A 17,922-nucleotide genomic window follows, 5' to 3' on the forward strand; every position below is an offset into this window, starting at 1 on the left:
CTGAGGACTGGCATTGTACTGGTGTGAAATCTTTTTGTAATAACTTGATTTTTAAATAAATGTTCTTGGGGTTCACTTTGGGAATGATGACTTGTGTTTTTCTCTGCTTTCATGGAAAAAAAAATTACAGTGAAATTAGTTGTTAATTTAGCTCATCCACTTTGGGAGGCGTTCCCTCTCCTACTCTACCCTTTCTCGCAGGAGCTGCTAGGCTGGAAGAAGCCCTGGTTTGCAGGTTAGATTTAGCTGAGACCGGACTGAAATCACACTTGCTGCTTTTGTGAAATTCACTTCTGGGCAACCACAACACAATTGTTAGAGACGGGTTGAAAACCAAGAGGCAAATCTCTCTCCTTACTAGAATCGAAAGGGTTGTTTTCTGTTTGTTATGAGGTTTCATTTTCCTTTACTGTGGCAAAATATTGTGAAAATCCTCTGGGGAAAGTGCCAGGAAAGCATTCCTTTAAAAGTGCCCCTATTCCTTTTTTTATCTATTTTTGCATTTCTTAATTACTGTGGCCAAATCATGGCTGCCTACGCAAGTCCCTCGCTCGAGTTTGCATGAACTTGGCTGGACTTTTTAGCTGTTTTGTCATTTTTGTTTCAGCAGCAGAGCCCGGGGGCAGGTAAGGGCATTAATTTCATTTGTGGATCCATCCACAGGAGGGAGACAAACAACAGCCTTTCGTAAACCTCTGCCTCCCGCTTCATTTCAGAGGTATTTTTCTTCTGGCAAATTCCTCTCTTTCTCCTTTATTGCAGCCTGATTTGCCTCTCTATAGCGCATATATATACATATACAGTTCTTCATCTCATAGCGTGGTGTCATACTAAAAAGCAGTTTTTTGGAGCGGCGTATGACGTGTTATACGCATGCTGGAATTGTTACCTGTGTGTTTGCCCCTAATTAATGCTAATTTCTTTCTGCCCCACCTGGGGTAGTGGTTTTTTTCGGCAGCGGTGGTACAGATGTGTCCCCGCCAGCTGTGCCGCCAGCTGGGCAGGAGTTTAAATGTCAGCAGAGGAGCTGGCGTAGGTGTAGGAGTTTCACATTTTTGCTTGCAATCGCCTTGATTTTATCATTCTGGGCTTGTAGTTTTGTTATGAATTACTGTAGCTGAGCCCGGGTGAGGAGCGAAGGGCTGAAGATGTAGCTGGTGGGGGTGGCTACAGGGATGCTGGTGCAGGGTTGGGTTCAGGCTGCTCATGCCCCATTATTTTTCATTAAATGGCCTTAAAAAGAAGCCCCTGTGCCAGGGACCTGCTCCTGCCATCCCCACACACGAGCATCCCAATGGGGAGCAGGAGGGATGAGGGTAAAACCATCCAGGGGTGTGATGACCGTGGAAACGGGTCCACGAAGAGAAAACTCCTATTTTCTAACCGATTTTAACCCGAGTTGCTAAAAAAGCGCTTTAAAAAAAAAAAAAAAAAAGTAACCAAAAAAACCCAACACAAGAACCCAAGCCCCAGCTGGCGATGCTGATATTTCCTCCGCGGCGCGCGCCAAATCCACGCTGATGAAGATCTCGAGGTATCCCCAGAGTCGCCCTTTAGAGATAACTCATCTTGGGGCCTCCGCCACCCACACGGAGAGGAGAGATTTCCTGGCGCGTGGGCGGCTCGCCTGTTCTTCTGCAGAAAACCCAGGTTTGCTCACTTTTCGCCCTTTGCCACGGCAGCCGGGCTCTGGGCTTTGCTCTCTCCCGGCTCCTCCATCGCTCGCTGGTGACAACCCATCCCCACCCATGTTCCCTTGGCATGGCCCTTGCTGCTGCCAACATCTCCCAACCAAGGCCAAATTTCTTATTTTTACTTCTTTAAGGCACTAGAAAAAATAAGTCGAGGTTGTTAAAAGTTGCAGACATCCCACTAATTACTTAGACGCATGCTAACGACGCAGTGGTCCTGGTTCCGGTGCAGGTGAGGGATTCATGTCACCCATTAGGGACAACAAATAACTTCACCCCATTCGAAACGCCCGTTGACCGGGTAACAAATTAACCGGGACCAGCAGCGAGTCAAAGTGACGGCCCTGGGGATGCCCCAGAGGCCACTCAGGTCGCGAGGGGACCGTTCTCAGTCGCCGCCACCTCTGGAAGAGGTCACTGCTGCCGAGGGACCGTCCCTTGGTCCATCACGCGTCCCCATCACCACGTCCCCATCACCACTGCGGAGGGCTGAAGAACGGTGACATTCTATCTAGGGATGGTTTAGACTTGATGATACTTACAGGTCCCTTGCTACTTGAGATATTCTATGAATTTGTGATACATGTAAGTATACATATATATGTTATTAAAAGGAAACCACCTTATTTGTATCCATATAACCTTTGCATGTTCGCAGTAGCCACTAGGGACACGGAGCAAGCTGCTGGAGGAGTCATGGCTCTATTTTGGTTTGGGTTTTTTATAAATTCGGTGGCTTGATGCTCACCTGGGATGCAGAGAACCCAGGTCTGGTCCCTGCCCAGCATGAGGGATGTGGACCCAAGGGATGGGGAAGGCGATGCCTGATCCCTCCAGCAGAGTCGCCCCTCATCTGGGCAGGGCTTTGGGGTTTTTTGGGCGCTGACGATGTCACCCGCAGGTGCCCGAGCCCAGTGGCAGCTCGGTGCACGTCCCGCAGCTGCTCTCGCCACATCTGTGCACAGCTGCCGGCACCGGCTGCCGTAACCCACGTGTGCCACCGGCTCGTCCCGCTCCGCCGGGCAACCCGGCCACCCCTGACCCCTTCCTCCCATCCCTGGCCAGGAAAACCTCCTCTTCCTCCTCTCTCCTTCCCGGCAGCCCCAGTGCCACCTCGGAGGTGCCTCGGGGGCTGCGGCTGCTCCTGGCGCTCGCAGCCAGCGCGGTGAGCACGGCGGTAAAGGTCAGGCTCCAAACGCGGCTCACAGCAAGATTTAAGGCATGTGGCTTCGACTTGATTTTATCTGCCAGCGTCGAGTGAAATAACATTTATCACAATGGCTTGGAGGAGAAGAAGAAGTCGTCGCTTTTTTTTCCGTTGGCGTGTTGTATGACTAAAAAAGGGTTTGGCGAGAAGCTGCTTTGTCGGGGGGGTGTTTTGGGAGGGTTTTTTTTCTGCGATACGGGGGGTTTTCAGCTCGCTGGGGCTGTGCTGGCTGGGAGATGCAGCCATCACGGGGGGGACCGGCGTGCCACAGCGGCACGGGGTCCCCACATCCTCGTTATCCACCTCTCTCCACCCCCCCTATAATACTTTCTCCCTCCTAATTTCCACCTGGGCGGTGAGAAAGTGCCTGGCGGCTGGTGGCATCTCTGCGACACGGATGCTGGCGGGTCCCAGGGATGCCGGCGGGTCCCCGGGGAGCGTTGCTAATTGGCCGTTAGTGCTTGCTGGGGCGGCAGGACGAGGGCTGAGATGTGGCATCCCCGACCCGGTGTCCCCGCGGGGCTGGGGGTGGATGCTGAGATGTGGCATCCCCGACCCGGTGTCCCCGCGGGGCTGGGGGTGGATGCTGCTGTGGGGACCAAAGTGGCAGCAGCGACAGGAGGGTTTGCAAACTCCCCCTCTCTGCATCCGTGTCTGCTGACGAGCACCGTGCCGAAAATTAGGCGACCTTTGGGATGTGGCTTTGGTGCAAATACCTCTGAGATGGTTCACAACAATAGGAACGAGGATGAAGTCAAAACAGATTTGTTCCAGGAGGCTGGTGCTGTGATTCACAGGGGAAAAATGCCCTTGGAGAAAGGGGGGCGGGGAAGCTGGCAGCCCTTACAGCCCTCCAAAAAATCATGGGCACACGTGAGCCCTGCAAACGCGCGGCAAAATCGATGGCTTAAATTGAGGTGTTTGAAAGGATGGTCTGTTGTCGCACGACACTTTCCCATCACCTTGCTGCTCACATGAGCCACCCACACAGAAACCAAAACGAACGAGGAGGAGAAAATAGACGCAGCATCTGCCTGGCAGCCCCCCTACTCCTGCAAGCGAACCCCTCGCTCTGCCACCTCCTCGTGGGTCCCCCGGGATGCTCCGCGGTCCCCAACGAAGGGGCAAAGCCTCGGGTGGCTCCTGGATCCAAAGGGAACCGGTGATCGTTCAGCCAAGCTGGTTGGAAGACCCCCCAGCCCTTCCCTTCTGCTGCGTGTCCCTGCCTTCCAATTTTTCCCTAATGAACTTCCCAAATTATTTTTTCCCGCACAAACAACACCCACAGGCCCTTTTCCTTCCCATCCCGTCGGAGCGGCACGAAGGGGATGTGAATACAGACACCGGAGCTGTCTGGAGGGCGGCCGGGGATGCTCTGGCAGCGGGCACGGTCGGTGCGTTGGACCATCCCTGGCCCTTGCACATCAGGGGCTGCTTTTGGGGCTGGACGAGGGGATTTCAGCCCTGGCACCTCCTTAAAGGGAGGGTTTACAACCCCAGGGCAAGATTCTGGGAGCCGGGGCCACCCTCCCGTCTCTCATGATCCATCTGGAGAAATTCATCTGGGCGCTTGGGCGACGCGTGACCCTGTCACCGGCGAGGACGACGCGTCTGGGCTAACGAGCCTCGGTGGGGACCAGAGCCAATTCCCCAGAGGTTTGCGGCGGGGCGTCCCCTGCAGCCGGTCCCCACGCCGGTGGCCTCAGTGGCGCTGGCAGGGCAGGGGAGCCCCGGCCTGGGCTGATAACGGCACACCCTCGCTGGGGGACGAGATGTCCCCGAGCACCGCGGGCTGCTCGCCCAGATCTCGTCGGGCACGGCTCGCTCTCTCCTCGGGGTTTTGCCAGGGCTTATTTTCATTTCCTCGATAAAATTCCCTCCCTTGCAGCGGGGGAAGGCAAACAACACCAGCCACCCCCGGAGTCAGCAAAAGTGTGGGACGTGTGTGTTTTCCTAAGGGTGTTTATTGCCTCACGCGAGCGCTGGGTGTGGGAGCTGATGCCGGTGTTGGCATCGACATCTGCACGGTAGCTGAGGGCAGAGTGTTGGCTGGAGAGGAGAGTCCCCCTGTTTTTGGGCTGGTGAACCGTCAGGAATCGTTGCCTTCTTGTGGGGCTGGGGCGGCGGGATGCTGGATGGGACGGGGGGGCGCATGTGCCACTCCAGCGTCTGCTCCACCAGCAAAGCTCAGCCCCCGCCGTGGGGGTTTATCCTCTGGCTGCTGCTGCTCCGAGAACGTCCCAGGGCTGGGGTGCCCCTGGGGGGCTCCCCCCTCGCTGTGCCCCTCTCCAACCAGTGACTCGATTTGGAGCTGTGTCCCCTGTCCCGTGCCACCCAGCCACGCTCCCCGGCGCGGGCGATGGGGCCGGAGGAAGCTGCGGTCGGCAGCTCCCGGCTGCCAGGGCGCAGGTTTGAGTTGCTCACCACAAAATAATATTGTGATTGTTCATGCAAAACATATCGTACACGAGGCTGCTGGCTTTTTTTTTTTTTTTTCTCTCTCTCTTTTCTTTTTGCTATTTTATTTTTCTTGCGCTGTGAAGTTGGGTGCCGCCGGGCAACACTGATTGCCGCGGGACACCATGCACACACAGCCGCGCGCCGAGGTGGGGAGCAGGGGGTGGCCGGGGGTGCACACACGTGTGTGTGCGCAAGGGGTTGTGTACGGGAGCGTGTAACGCTTGTGTGTGCACAAGGCAATGCGTGTGTGTGCAAGGGGCAGTGTACAGGAGTGTGTAACGTGTGCGCGTGCAGAGCAAGCACGTGGGTGTAAGGGGTGCACGCGCAGTGCGTGGTGCGTGTAAGGTGTGTGCACGCAGCGTGGCAGGTGTGCACAGGGGTGTGTAAGGTGTGTGCACAGGGCAAGGGTGTGTATGAAAGAGGTGTGCACATCGTGCAAGGCGGGAGCGCACAGTGCAAGGCAGGTTGTGTAAAAGCGTGGTTGCACCAGGGGTGCGTAAGGGTGTAAGTGCACAGTGCAAGGGAGGTTGTGTGAAGGTGTGTGCACAGTGCAAAGGGGGTTTGTGTAAGGGTCTGAATGCAAGAGGCATGCGTAAAGGTGTGAGTGCACAGAGCAAGGGGTTTGTGCAAGGGCGTGAGTGCATAAGGGGTGTGTAAAGGTGTGTGCACAGTGTAAGGGAGGTTTGTGTAAGAGTATGAATGCAAGAGGGGTGTGCAAAGGTGTGAGTGCACAGTGCAAGGGGGATGTGAGTGTATTAGTGCTCAGTGCAAGGGGCATATGTGTGTAAAGGTGCGAGTGCACAGTGCAAAGGGGGTGTGTGTAAAAGCATGAGTGCACGAGAGGTGTGTAAAGGTGTGTGCACGGTGCAAGGGAAGTTTGTGTAAGAGTATGAATGCAAGAGGGGGGTGTAAGGGTGTGAGTGCACAGTGCAAGGGGGGTGTGAGAGCATCAGTGCTCAGCGCAAGGGGCATGTGTGTGTAAAGGTGTATGCACAGTGCAATGGCGGTTGTGTAAAGGTGTGAGTGCACAGTGCAAGGGGGGTGCGTGTAAAAGTGTGGGTACACAAGGGGCGTGTAAAGGTGTGTGCACAGTGCAAGAGGGGTTTGTGCCTAAGAGTACGAATGCCAGAGGAGTGTGTAAGGGCATGAGTGCATGAGGGGTGCGTAAAAGTGCGAGCGCACAGTGCAAGAGGGCTGTGAGAGCACAGAGCAAGGGGTGTGTGAAGGTGCGGGTGCACGGGGGCCGTGCAAAGCCGCGGGTGCACAGCGCGGGGCGGGGGACGGTCGCTCGGAGCCGTCGGGGCTGTGCGGGGGACGGTCTCTTGGTGCCGTCGGGGCTGTGCGGGGGGCGGTCGCTCGGAGCCGTCGGGGCTGTGCGGGGGACGGTCGCTCGGAGCCGTCGGGGCTGTGCGGGGGACGGTCGCTCGGCGCCGTCGGGGCTGTGCGGCGCCGGTGCCCGCGCAGGGCTGGGGAACACGGACCGCTGTCCCGCCCGGTGTCCCTCGGTTGTCCCGCCCGGTGGGCGTGCCCGGGGCGGGCCCGGGGCGCTGTAAACACGGGGCGGGGCGGCGGCGCAGGGCCCGGGCGGCGCAGGGCAGGACCGGGCGGCCCCGCCGCTCGCACACACCGCGCCGGGCGCCCCGCTCCGCCGCACCGGCGGGCAGCACCGTGAGCGGGGGCCGGGCCGGGGAGCGGGCGGGCGGGCCGGGGCGGGGGCGGCGGCGGCGGCGCGGGCCGGGGGGGGGGCGGCGCGGCGCGGAGCTGCCGGCTCAGCACTTTCGGCAGAACAATGGGGCCGGGCGGGGGGGGCCGGGCCGGCGGCAGCGGCTCCGCTCCGCCGCCCCCCGCCCCGCCTGACGCCGCGCCGCTCCCCCCGCAGGCAGCCCCCATGGCCAAGCAGCCCCCCGAGGTGAAGGCTCAGCGGCCCGGCGAGCGGCTGCCGGCGGCGGAGGGGCCGGGCCCGGCCGCGCAGCTGCGCCCCGGAGCTCCCGCCGCCCTGCCCGGCTCCGCCGCGCCGGGGCCTCCGCCGCGGGGCCCCCCCGCCAGCCCCGGCCCGTTCGCCACCCGCTCGCCGCTCTTCATCTTCGTGCGGAGGTCGCCGCTGCTGTCGCGCTCCTCCAGCGGGTACTTCTCCTTCGACGCCGCCGAGCGCAGCCCCGGGCCCCTGAGCTGCGACAAAGCCACGCAGACCCCCAGCCCGCCCTGCCAGGCCCTCAGCCACTGCCTCAGCGCCATGGGTAAGGGCTCGGGGGGCTCGGGGCGGGGGGCACCGGCGGGGCGCCCGGCCGCGCCCCGCACCTGGCAGCGGCACCTCCCGCCCCTCGCCCTGCCTGGTGTTCTTCTCGAAGATGCGCAGGACGGCTCGTCCTAGCCGCGCAACGCACCTGCAGCAGCGCATCCCGCACCCCACCGGCTCGTTTTGGGGATGGCCGAGCCCCCCGCTGCCGCAGCGGCACCCCGGGCGCCCTCCCCGAGCGCCCGCCGTACCTGCCGGCCGGTTGCGAAACGCCCCGCCGAGACCTTGAGCCCCCGCCAGGACCAGCCGTGGGGCAGCCGGGGCTGAGCTGGGACACCCCCCTGGTTTGGGACACCTGGGGCTGAGCTGGGACACCCCCCTGGTTTGGGACACCCGGGGCTGAGCTGGGACACCCGCCTGGTTTGGGACACCTGGGGCTGAGCTGGGACACCCCCCCAGTTTGGGACACCCGGGGCTGAGCTGGGACACCCCCCTGGTTTGGGACACCCGGGGCTGAGCTGGGACACCCCCCCTGGTTTGGGACACCCGGGGCTGAGCTGGGACACCCCCCTGGTTTGGGACACCCCCCCAGTTCGGGACACCCGCCCGGTTTGGGGCACCCAGGGCTGAGCTGGGACACCCCCCTGGTTTGGGACACCCGGGGCTGAGCTGGGACACCCCCCCGGTTTGGGACACCCCCCCGGTTTGGGACACCCCCCCGGTTTGGGACACCCCCCCAGTTCGGGACACCCGCCCGGTTTGGGGCACCCAGGGCTGAGCTGGGACACCCGCCCAGTTCGGGACACCCGCCCGGTTTGGGGCACCCAGGGCTGAGCTGGGACACCCCCCCGGTTTGGGACACCCCCCCAGTTCGGGACACCCCCCCGGTTTGGGACACCCCCCCGGTTTGGGACACCCCCCCGGTTTGGGACACCCCCCCGGTTTGGGGCACCCAGGGCTGAGCTGGGACACCCGCCCAGTTCGGGACACCCGGGACTGCAGGATTTTTGCAAACTGGTCAAGCCCGCCAAGCAAACGTGCTGCTGGGGAGCACCCACTCGTCCAGCACTCCGGGGTTGTTTTATTATTATTATTTTTATTCTTCACTGGGATAGGCCAGTCCCTGCCAGGGGAGGAGGGGACAAAGCAGTTTAATCCAGCTTCCTAGTCAGGGCTTGCTCCCTTGCCTTTTGCCAGGGTTTGTGCGCTGCTGCGAGGTAAGTGACTTCTCGCTCTCTTTTTTTTTTTTTTTTTTCCTTTTTTTGCTCGTGTTTCGTTCTCAACAAGCCGCATGGTTTCATAGACACTCAGGTCGCGCAAAACTCCCGCTTGTTTTGGCGAAACCCGAAATCGGTGCTTGAAAGCAGCGTGGCGGCGGGCAGGCGCGTGTTTATGTGTGGCTTAGCAGGTAAGGCTGGGTTCCAGCCGCTCGTGGCGGGGAAGACAGGCCTGCCGGGGCTGCGCGATGCCTTTCCCCGCTCCTCGTTAATTCTTCTTAATTGGAGGCAGCCTTTTGGCTTCGTCCGGGAACCAGGAGAAGGTGGGTGCGTTCCCACGAGAGTGAGGCAGGTACCGCGTCACAGCGCTGCTCCGGGGCTAGCAAACACCGGCTCCAAGCTTTACATGATCAAAACATCTTTTTGTTGTTGTTATTTTTTATTTATTTTTTTTCTTCCCTGGTTAATGGCCGTGGCTACAGCTGCAGAGGGCTTAATGTAACATGCCCTTAGGAAAGATTTTTCTGACATTATTGCAGTAATTACAGCTTAATGCAAGTTTCACAACCTCGTGCGGCACAAACATACGCGGCACGGCCAGGCAAGGATGCTGGAGTTCCTCGGCAGGGAGAGCCCCAGCCAACATTTCACCAGTGACTGACTTTTTTTATTTATTTTTTTTTTTTTTGGTGCTCCAGGAAGAGACTGAAGTTTTCCCTGACTTTTTTTTTTTTTTTTCCCTAAGCTCCTGCTTTTTCATCGCCATAGGAAAGCTGTTGAAACGCCGTTTTTACTGGAGCCTTTGTTCTGTCGTTGTTGCTAGGAGCATCATCCTAAACAACTATAAGCAAATGGAAAATACTCGAGCTGTTTGAACGGGACCCTTGGCTACTCCCGAGCAGGATTAAGCTGGGGCTGCAGAGCAGTTTTATCCCTAGGCTGGGACTAGCTCACCCGGAGGAAGGGCCGTGGCTTTGCCCTGGTCCCCGTGCCTTGGCCGTGTTAAGTTTTCCGCGCAGAAACGGGTCAATCCCTCTGCAAGGAAGCAAAGGGTATAATTTTTGTTGTTGTGTTTTTAAGCTCTGATTTTTATCTGTTGCTGTAAGGGCCAGACCGCGGGCTGGGAGATTGAGTTTTTTTCTAGGAAGCGTAAGCAAGCGGGCTTTAATCGTAATAATAACAATAATAAACAGGCGTTTCCTGTAAGCAGGAGCGGTTTGTGTGCGATAGGTGCTCCCTTGGGCAGCAGGGAACAGTTTCCAAGGCTGGTCGAGCAAAGCGAGCTCACGCTCTTCTAAATCTCACAAAAACTTTCCCCAAAGCTTTCGGTGATGATGGTCCAAAGGATAATTAAGCGCTGGAAGTGCCCCTGCCAGGCGAAAAAGGTGGAGGTGGCCCCGGGGAATGACGAGGTGCCTTCGTTAGCGCGAGCGAGGTTAATTGCTGGAGGAAGAGCTGTTTGGTCCTGGCGTGGGTTGTGGTGATGCTTCGGGGTGTCTCACTTCTGGGGGTACAGCCAGCTGCCTCCAGAGCCAGTTTTTTGGGAAACGAGACCAAAAAAAGAGCGTGGGGATGCTGTGGGATGGGAAGTGGTGCAGGCTCAGTGTATCTGGGATGATGCTTTTGGGGATGAGTCGGGCAGGAGTGGGGATGAGTTCATCGTGCGTGGGCATGAGAAACCCACACTCGGGTGGGACTGTGCGAATCTGACTGATACTGCAAGCCTTTGGCTCTTAATGGGAGCTGATTGTTCCGTTTACTTGGGTTTTTTGTTTGAAGACCAGCTCTGTCTAAAGGCAGGGGAGTGCAGGGCTTGCACAAGCGGGATTTTGGGGTGTGTTTGTGCAGAGTTTGCACAAGCGGGATTTTGGGGTGTGTTTGTGCAGAGTTTGCACAAGCGGGATTTTGGGGTGTGTTTGTGCAGAGTTTGCACAAGCGGGATTTTGGGGTGTGTTTGTGCAGGGCTTGCACACGCGGGATTTTGGGGTGTGTTTGTACAGAGTTTGCACAAGCAGGATCTTGAAAGGTGTTTGTGCAGGGCTTGCACAAGCGAGTTTTTGGGATGTGTTTGTACAGAGTTTGCACACGCGGGATCTTGAAAGGTGTTTGTGCAGGGCTTGCACACGCGGGATCTTGGGGTGTGTTTGTACAGAGTTTGCACACGCGGGATCTTGAAAGGTGTTTGTGCAGGGCTTGCACACACGGGATCTTGGGGTGTGTTTGTACAGAGTTTGCACAAGCAGGATCTTGAAAGGTGTTTGTGCAGGGCTTGCACACGCGGGATTTTGGGGTGTGTTTGTGCAGGGCTTGCACACGCGGGATTTTGGGGTGTATTTGGAGCAGGTGCATGCGAGTGCTCCATAAATGTTTTTTCCTGGTGCTGTTTGGACCTCGGTGCATTTTTGTGCGCTGCACAAGAGAGAAGCAGCGTGAACCTCTCCTTGCCTGTGCTGGAGCTCCTGGGGATGCAGCAGGTGAATTTAAGGGGCAAACCTCGAGCGGAGAGCTAGCGGTGACGTTCCTGTCGCTCTCATTTCGGAGCTGAGGCTGTTTTCTCCCTGAGCTTCGCGTGCAGCTCATCTCAGCCGTTCTCTGCAGAGAATTTTTCCAGGGCGGTTGGGTCGAGGTGCGGTTTGGGGTCGGTTTTCTTTTTTCTGCTAAGCAGGGCCCGCGGCGCGGCCGTGCTGGTCCCGGCTGGAGCATCCCGCGGGCTGGACCGAGATGCAGCATCCCGGGGCCGCCGGCGGCCTCGGGGTTCGTCCCCGCGGCAGCCGCCTCGGTGGCTCGCAGTATGACTGGGGGCACCCCCGAAAGCACCTCTGACTGGTTTTGGGACCCGTTATGACTGGACCCTTTTGACGCCGCCGTTCGGCAGCGCCACAGAAAGTCCTTTCTGAAAACCTCAGCCCGATTTCGCTCTCAGCCACCAACCCCAGCCCTCGTCTCTGGGGCGACGAGCTCTTGGGTGCGATGCTGTGGCCGGGGGAAGGACGGAGACGGGGGTCTCTTTGCATCTTTTTGCCCAATCTCCCCCGTCTTTTTTTTTTTTTTTTTTTTTTTTTTTCCCCGGGGAAAAAGGGCAGCGCGGGGCGGGCTCTGGGATTTTGGATGGTCGCCCTACCCCGGCCGAAGCCCTGTTTGCGTTCCCGGGTGCAGTATCGCGAGGGCTGCGCCGCGGTTCATTCACCAGCGAGGAAAATAAATACTCCAGGGCCGTCCCCGGGTACTCCTGCGCTACTACAGCGTGAAAACAAAACAGATCCGCCAGCCAAGCAGTGCGAGTTTGGCTCGGAAATACATTTTCCAGTCAGGTCGGAGCCAGGCTTTTATTTATTTATTTTATTTTTTTTATTTTTTTACTGCCCCACTAATCCTTTGAATATTTTGAGATTGGAAGCTATTTCTGTTCCCTTGTGATTCCTTCTAAGCTGTCGTGCCAAAACGCTCTGTTTTGTTTTGCGTGGTGTTTTTGGGTTTGTTTTGGTTTTTTTTCTGGGTCGTGTGTGTGGTTGGTTTTTTTTCTATTTGTTTGTCTTTTTTTTTTTTTTTTTTTCCCCCGGAGGCTGTGATTCCTGCTGGGATCCCGAGCGTTGCGAGAAGGGAAACTGCACAGGTACCCAGAGGGTCCTGCCTGGGTCGCTGGCTGCTCCTTCCCCCCCCGGCTATTTGGGGGATCGCACGGTGGTTTTATCACGTGTCTGATAACTTCTTAAACCGGACACTAAAATAGCTGTGTATAGTACAGTTTAGCTCCTTTTTTTTTTTTTTCTTTATAAGCCAGTGCTGGAAGCGCGGTTTCCCGGTGTACAAATCCACTTGTGGCTTCTCGGTGCGACAAAACCCATCGTTTGCCTTTTTCTCCTTGAGCGCTTCAGAACAGAAATGTGAGGATTCAGTTAAACTATCCAGGCTGAGGGGTTTTTGCAAGCTTAGAGAAGAAGCTGCTGCTGTGCCTGCGAGAAAAGAAAATTATTTGGGAAGAGGGGGAAGAGAAGGTGTTTCTAGGGAGAGAAATTGGAGATTGGCATCTTGGTATTCATCCCTGTTTAAGTAAGGGACTGATGCTTAGATGGGCCAGGGATTCTCCCAAGGGAAGCCTAGAGTAAAAAAATAAATGGGTAAAAGCCTAATAATAATAACAACATAAAAATAATAAAGACTAAAAGCTTCTCCTGCCATGCACATCTTAAGGAACAAGTCCCGTTTGTGCCGCATGCCACGTGCAGGCGCTGGCACCTGCACGGCTCCTCGGAGCTGCATTTAAAAATAGTAATAATAACAAAAAAAAACGTCAAGAGTCAACAGACAACTACTAAGCCGAACAGAGTGTTTATTTTTCTGTCGTTCATGTGTTCCCTGCAGCTTCCCGGTGGCCGTCCCCCTCGCTCGCAGAAGATCTACAGCCCGAGATCTGGATCGCTCAGGAGCTGCGGCGCATCGGCGACGAGTTCAATGCCTCCTATTGTCCCAGACGGGTAACTCTCCTCTGCTTACCTTCCATTTCTTTGAGCTTTTCCCCTTTCGGCGTGCATAATCATCTCTGGAAGCCGGTTCTGCGGCGAGCGTCGCGTCCGCTCGGACGCGGAGCGGGGCGCGCGGGTGGCGAGACGTCGCTACATCCTTTAAAAATAACCTTTAAACTGCGGCTTGGGGTTTCTCGGGTCCAAAGTTTGCGGTACCTTTCGCAGCGCTTAGTGCCAATAAAGCGCGCTGCCGGATTGAGGCTGGACCTGGCGATAATGAGGAAGAAACTTCTGGAAATTAAGAGGCGGAGGAGGTTTGGGTGTGTTGGGGTGGTTTTGGGTGGCGTTGGGAAGAGCTGCTTTGGAGGCAGCGTTTTTAGGGGGGAAAAACACCAGTCGGTTTCCCAAATCCGCGCCGCCGAGGATTGCGTGCGTGGAGTCTGCTTGCAAACAAGACACAGATCGGCTGGGTCCGATAACTTATTTTTCTCACAGAGAATCTGCCAGGGCTGTTTTGAAACACACGTGTATTTATAAGGCCATAAACTCTCTCACCTTTTGAGTGTTGCAACAAAAATAGGTGCCGCTAATGCAAAAAAAAAAAAACACAACCCCAAAACACCAAAAACCCAAAACAAAGCAAAGCAGAGCGATGAAGTAAGAGGAGTTTTCAGAAGAGCGACGTTCGAGGGCTGCGTGTTCCTGCATGTGGTTTCTGGTCCATCGCCTCGTCTGTGGGCAGAGGAGTCAGCGGAGCGTTGGGTAGCGGCTTTTTTGTTTAAAGGACATTTTTTTCAGTGAAAAATAGGCACTTAAACTCATCCTGCTGGCACCACAACCAACCTGAGAACCCAAATGCCCAGAGCCGCGTCCCGCTCACTAGGTGACACCAGCAGAGGTTGTCACGCGTGACCCTAAAAACGCTTTGTCCCCGGCTCAGCGTCTGAATTCTTCATCGTGCCCGGGAACGAGGGGGTTTTGGAGCATTTAAGCGATGGGTGTGGAATTCTCACCCCCGATAATGGTGGGTGCTTTGCGGAGAAGCGTCTTTTGCTCGGGCTGCCGGGGGACGAGGGTTTCCCAGCGCTGCCGCTCGCCGGTTTTGCCCTTTGCAAATGGGGAACCGCGAGTCCTGCCAAAAACGGCACCAGCCGGGCAGGTCGGAGCTGTCGGACGGGTCGTTCCCTGGCACGTTCCCCGGCCGTGCGTCACCCCCCGGGACCCTCTTTTGGGCAGGACGATGGGGAATCGGGCAATTTGCCCTCCGTGAGGTTTCTGCTGGCGGGGGGTGCATCCCTTGGCCACCGTCGTGTGCCCCAAGTTGCCCACAGAGGTGGAAAATGCTTCAACTCCCTAATTTTTTTTTTTTTTTTTAATACCTCTGTGTTTTAATGAAAACCTAACTTTGGCATTTCTCTTGCCTCCTTCCCTAAGCCTCTTGGGTGGTTTTTTTTTTTTTTTTGTAATTTTTGTCTTTTTTTCTGGGTGCGTTGGTGGTCGTCGTGCTGCGGGGGGAGCAGCTCCTGGGTGGGTAAATCCCCCTCGTTTGGGGACCCGCTGATGCCCCGGGGTGCAGGGGCGCCCGGGGGGGGGGCGGCAGTTCGCCTATGGGTGTAAACAGCGCGATTTCGGTCTCCGGGGCGTGCACGGGCGTGAGCGCGCCGCCCTAAACATAACCCGGGTCGGGGCGCTTTGGGACAGCGCGGAGAGCGACCTCTGGGCTCTTTCGCCATAGGAAAAAGGCCAAAAAAAAAAAAAAAAAGTAAAAAAAGTAAAAAAAAAAAAAAAAAAAAAAAAGAAAAAGAAAAAGTAAAGCAGCCCTTGGAGCGTGGCCCGTTCTTGCGGCGGCGCTCCCGGAGGACGGGTTTGCTGCCGGGCTTGGCGGGTGAGCTGGTTGGCGGCTGCGCCAGGAGCAGTCCGAGCCCAGATGGGTGCCCTCGACAGGCGGGACCTGCCCGCGGAGACACGTGCTGCCCTCCCCAGGGAGGCAGCTCTGGTTTCAGTCTTTTCACTTCATTTTTATTCTTTTCATTTTATTTTTATCCTTTCCCTCTTCCCTTCTTTCCCTCTTTCCCCCTTTTTATTTTGTTATTTTTTTATTCTAATTTCTCTTTTTTTCCCTCCTTTTTGTTTTGTTGCTTTTATTCTAATTTCTTTTTTCCCTCATTATTTTGTTATTTCTTTTCTTTTTCTTTTTATTCTATTTTCTTCTTTCCCTCCTTTTTATTTTTTTTATTCTATTTCCCTCCTTTTTATTTTTTTTTTATTCTATTTCCCTCCTTTTTATTTTTTTATTCTATTTTATTTCCCTCCTTTTTATTTTTTTCTTTTTTATTTTTATTCTATTTTCTTTTTTCCCTCCTTTTTATTTTTTCTTTCTTTTCTTTTTCTTTTTCTTCTATTTTCTTTTTTCCCTGCTTTTTATTCCTTCTTTTTTCTTTTTTAATTTTTATTCTATTTTCTTTTTCCCTCCTTTTTCTTCTCTTTTTTTCATTTTATTCTATTTTTCCCTCCTTTTTTTCTTTTCTTTTTTTTATTCTATTTTCTTTTCCCCTCCTTTTTCTTTTCTTTTCTTTTTCTTTTTATTCTATTTTCTTTTCCCCTCCTTTTTCTTTTTTCTTTTCTTTTTTCTTTTTATTCTATTTTTTCCTTCCTTTTTTCTTTTCTTTTTTCTTTTTATTCTATTTTCTTTTCCCTCCTTTTTATTATTTTTCTTTTTCTTTTTATTCTGTTTTCTTTTTTCCCTCCTTTTTATTTTTTCTTTTTATTCTATTTTCTTTTCCTCCTTTTTATTGTTTTTTTTCTTTTTCTTTTTATTCTATTTTCTTTTTTCCTCCTTTTTATTTTGTTATTTTTACTCTCATTTTCTTCCTCTCCGCTCCGCACCCCGTGGTTTTTACCGCCAGCCCTCCTCGCAGGGCTCGCGGCTCCTTTTCCTCATTTCAGACCCGCCGGCAGCATCTCGTTCCTCCTGCGCCCACACCCAGGGACCCGTGTGCGACACCCCCCTCGCAGCCGCCTTCGAGGCAAACGTGGCTTCGACCCTTTTGAATATTATAAAGTTTTTTATTGAGGGAGAACACGAAAAGTTGCAGGGTTTACCTTCATTCTTCGCAAAACACTTGACATCGCACCTCTGAAATATCCACATGCAAGGTGTCTGTAGCACGGGGGCTTCGCGCTGGAAGTAAAAGTCACCACCTCGTTTGGGTTTATTCCGTGTCGGTTTATTTGTTTCCTCCTCTTGTTTCAGGGCTTCTTGGACCCCCAGGTCGTCATTCTGCGCCTCCTGCGTTACGTCGTGCGGCTGATGTGGCGGATGCAGTGAGCGCGTCCCCCGGCTCCGGCGCGTGGTCGCTCCCCGGGACAGGGCGGACGGACAGACGGACACGGGGCTCCCGCCCCGCCGCTCCCCAGGACACACGGACGGGGACGGACATCCCCCACCAACCCACGGGGACCCTCCGGTGCCAGATTTGTTCCGAGAGTGGTGTTTACTGCGTTTCTCTCGACTCTTTACTATTTTTTATTATCTTAATATTTTTTCCAAAAGAGTCTCGGAGAACATAACAGCGACGGAATATTATTATTTTTTTTTTTTTTGTCATCGCTTCCTGGAAATCAATCAGCGTGTTGGGCAGAGCCGCCTTTCGGGATGGCAGAGACTGGCCGAGCCCTCGCCCACCAAAAAGGATGATGCTGGCGGAAAGAGGGCAGAGGGATTTAAATCAGCACTTCTTTTACCTGTAAATACCTAACACCGCCCCAAATCCACCCTCGTTTGCATCATGCAAATAGCCTATTTCCTGCTGACTGATTTAATTTTTTTAAAAAAATTTTTTTTTTTTGTCTGAATTTCAAGACTCAGCTGTCAGATTTCCCAGGGTCCAAAATATCACAACCGACCAACCAAAAAAAGAAAAAAAAACCCAATCCACCAGGTTGCCTTTTTCTTTTTTTTTTTTTTTTTTTTTTTAAGAAATCCTTTCTATAAAACGTGTGAAAACGCTTACGTATTATATGATATTATATATAATATATAATGTTGGCGACTGAGGCAATTCAGCAATAACCCCTTCTGGGAGGCAGGAAAAACCGCAGCTTTGCACCGGGAGACGGCGGCTCCTGCTCCGCGTCACGTCGGGAACTGTTGGAAGTCGCAGCTTTTGTACCTTCCCATGGAACCCGGGGCGGTTTGTTAAGGCTGGATTTTTGATTTTTTTTTTTTTTTTTTAAAGACTTTTTGATGGTGGGATCCTCTGTGTGGAGGAGAGGGCAGGAAGAAGCCCGTGGATGCTCGTGCACAGGGATGCAGCTGCAAGAGGCGCCCGAGGATGCTGCGACCTGGTACGGACCCACCCGTGGGCTCTGCTCACCCCCGACTCCCCAAAAAACACCTCCCAGCCCCAAAACCACCCTCCAGCCCCCGCAATCTCCCATCGGTTCGTCTCGGCTGCTGCACGGCAGGCGCTTTTTTGGGGGGGGGGGGGGCGGCAGCTCCAGCCTCCCCCTTATCTATGCACAGACTCTCTGCCTCCCGAGCTGCCCCTTTGGGGCGCGTGGTCCCCAAATCCACTTCCAACGTCACAGTTTTAGTTCTGGTTTCGCCAGCACCATAGGAAAAAAAAAAATTTAAGAAAAAAGAAAA

At 54.7% G+C, this 17,922-nt stretch overlaps 2 protein-coding genes across 2 annotated transcripts; one reads left to right on the forward strand and one right to left on the reverse strand.

The window, feature by feature from the left end:
* Window positions 1-4,600: 4,600 nt before the first annotated feature.
* On the reverse strand, window positions 4,601-7,248 carry LOC135986958 (basic proline-rich protein-like). Its single transcript, XM_065631516.1, has 3 exons — window positions 6,641-7,248; window positions 4,874-4,929; window positions 4,601-4,779 (listed from the first exon to the last, which is right to left on the reverse strand). Exons 1-3 carry the CDS (start codon window positions 7,246-7,248, stop codon window positions 4,601-4,603), a joined length of 843 nt encoding a protein of 280 aa, XP_065487588.1.
* Window positions 7,232-17,210, forward strand: BCL2L11 (BCL2 like 11). The gene is made up of 3 exons (XM_065630459.1): window positions 7,232-7,595; window positions 13,174-13,286; window positions 16,528-17,210. Exons 1-3 carry the CDS (start codon window positions 7,247-7,249, stop codon window positions 16,600-16,602), a joined length of 537 nt encoding a protein of 178 aa, XP_065486531.1. The 5' UTR covers window positions 7,232-7,246; the 3' UTR covers window positions 16,603-17,210.
* Window positions 17,211-17,922: the final 712 nt, after the last annotated feature.

Source organism: Caloenas nicobarica, chromosome 3 (genome assembly GCF_036013445.1).
Source record: "Caloenas nicobarica isolate bCalNic1 chromosome 3, bCalNic1.hap1, whole genome shotgun sequence".
NCBI lineage: Eukaryota > Metazoa > Chordata > Aves > Columbiformes > Columbidae > Caloenas > Caloenas nicobarica.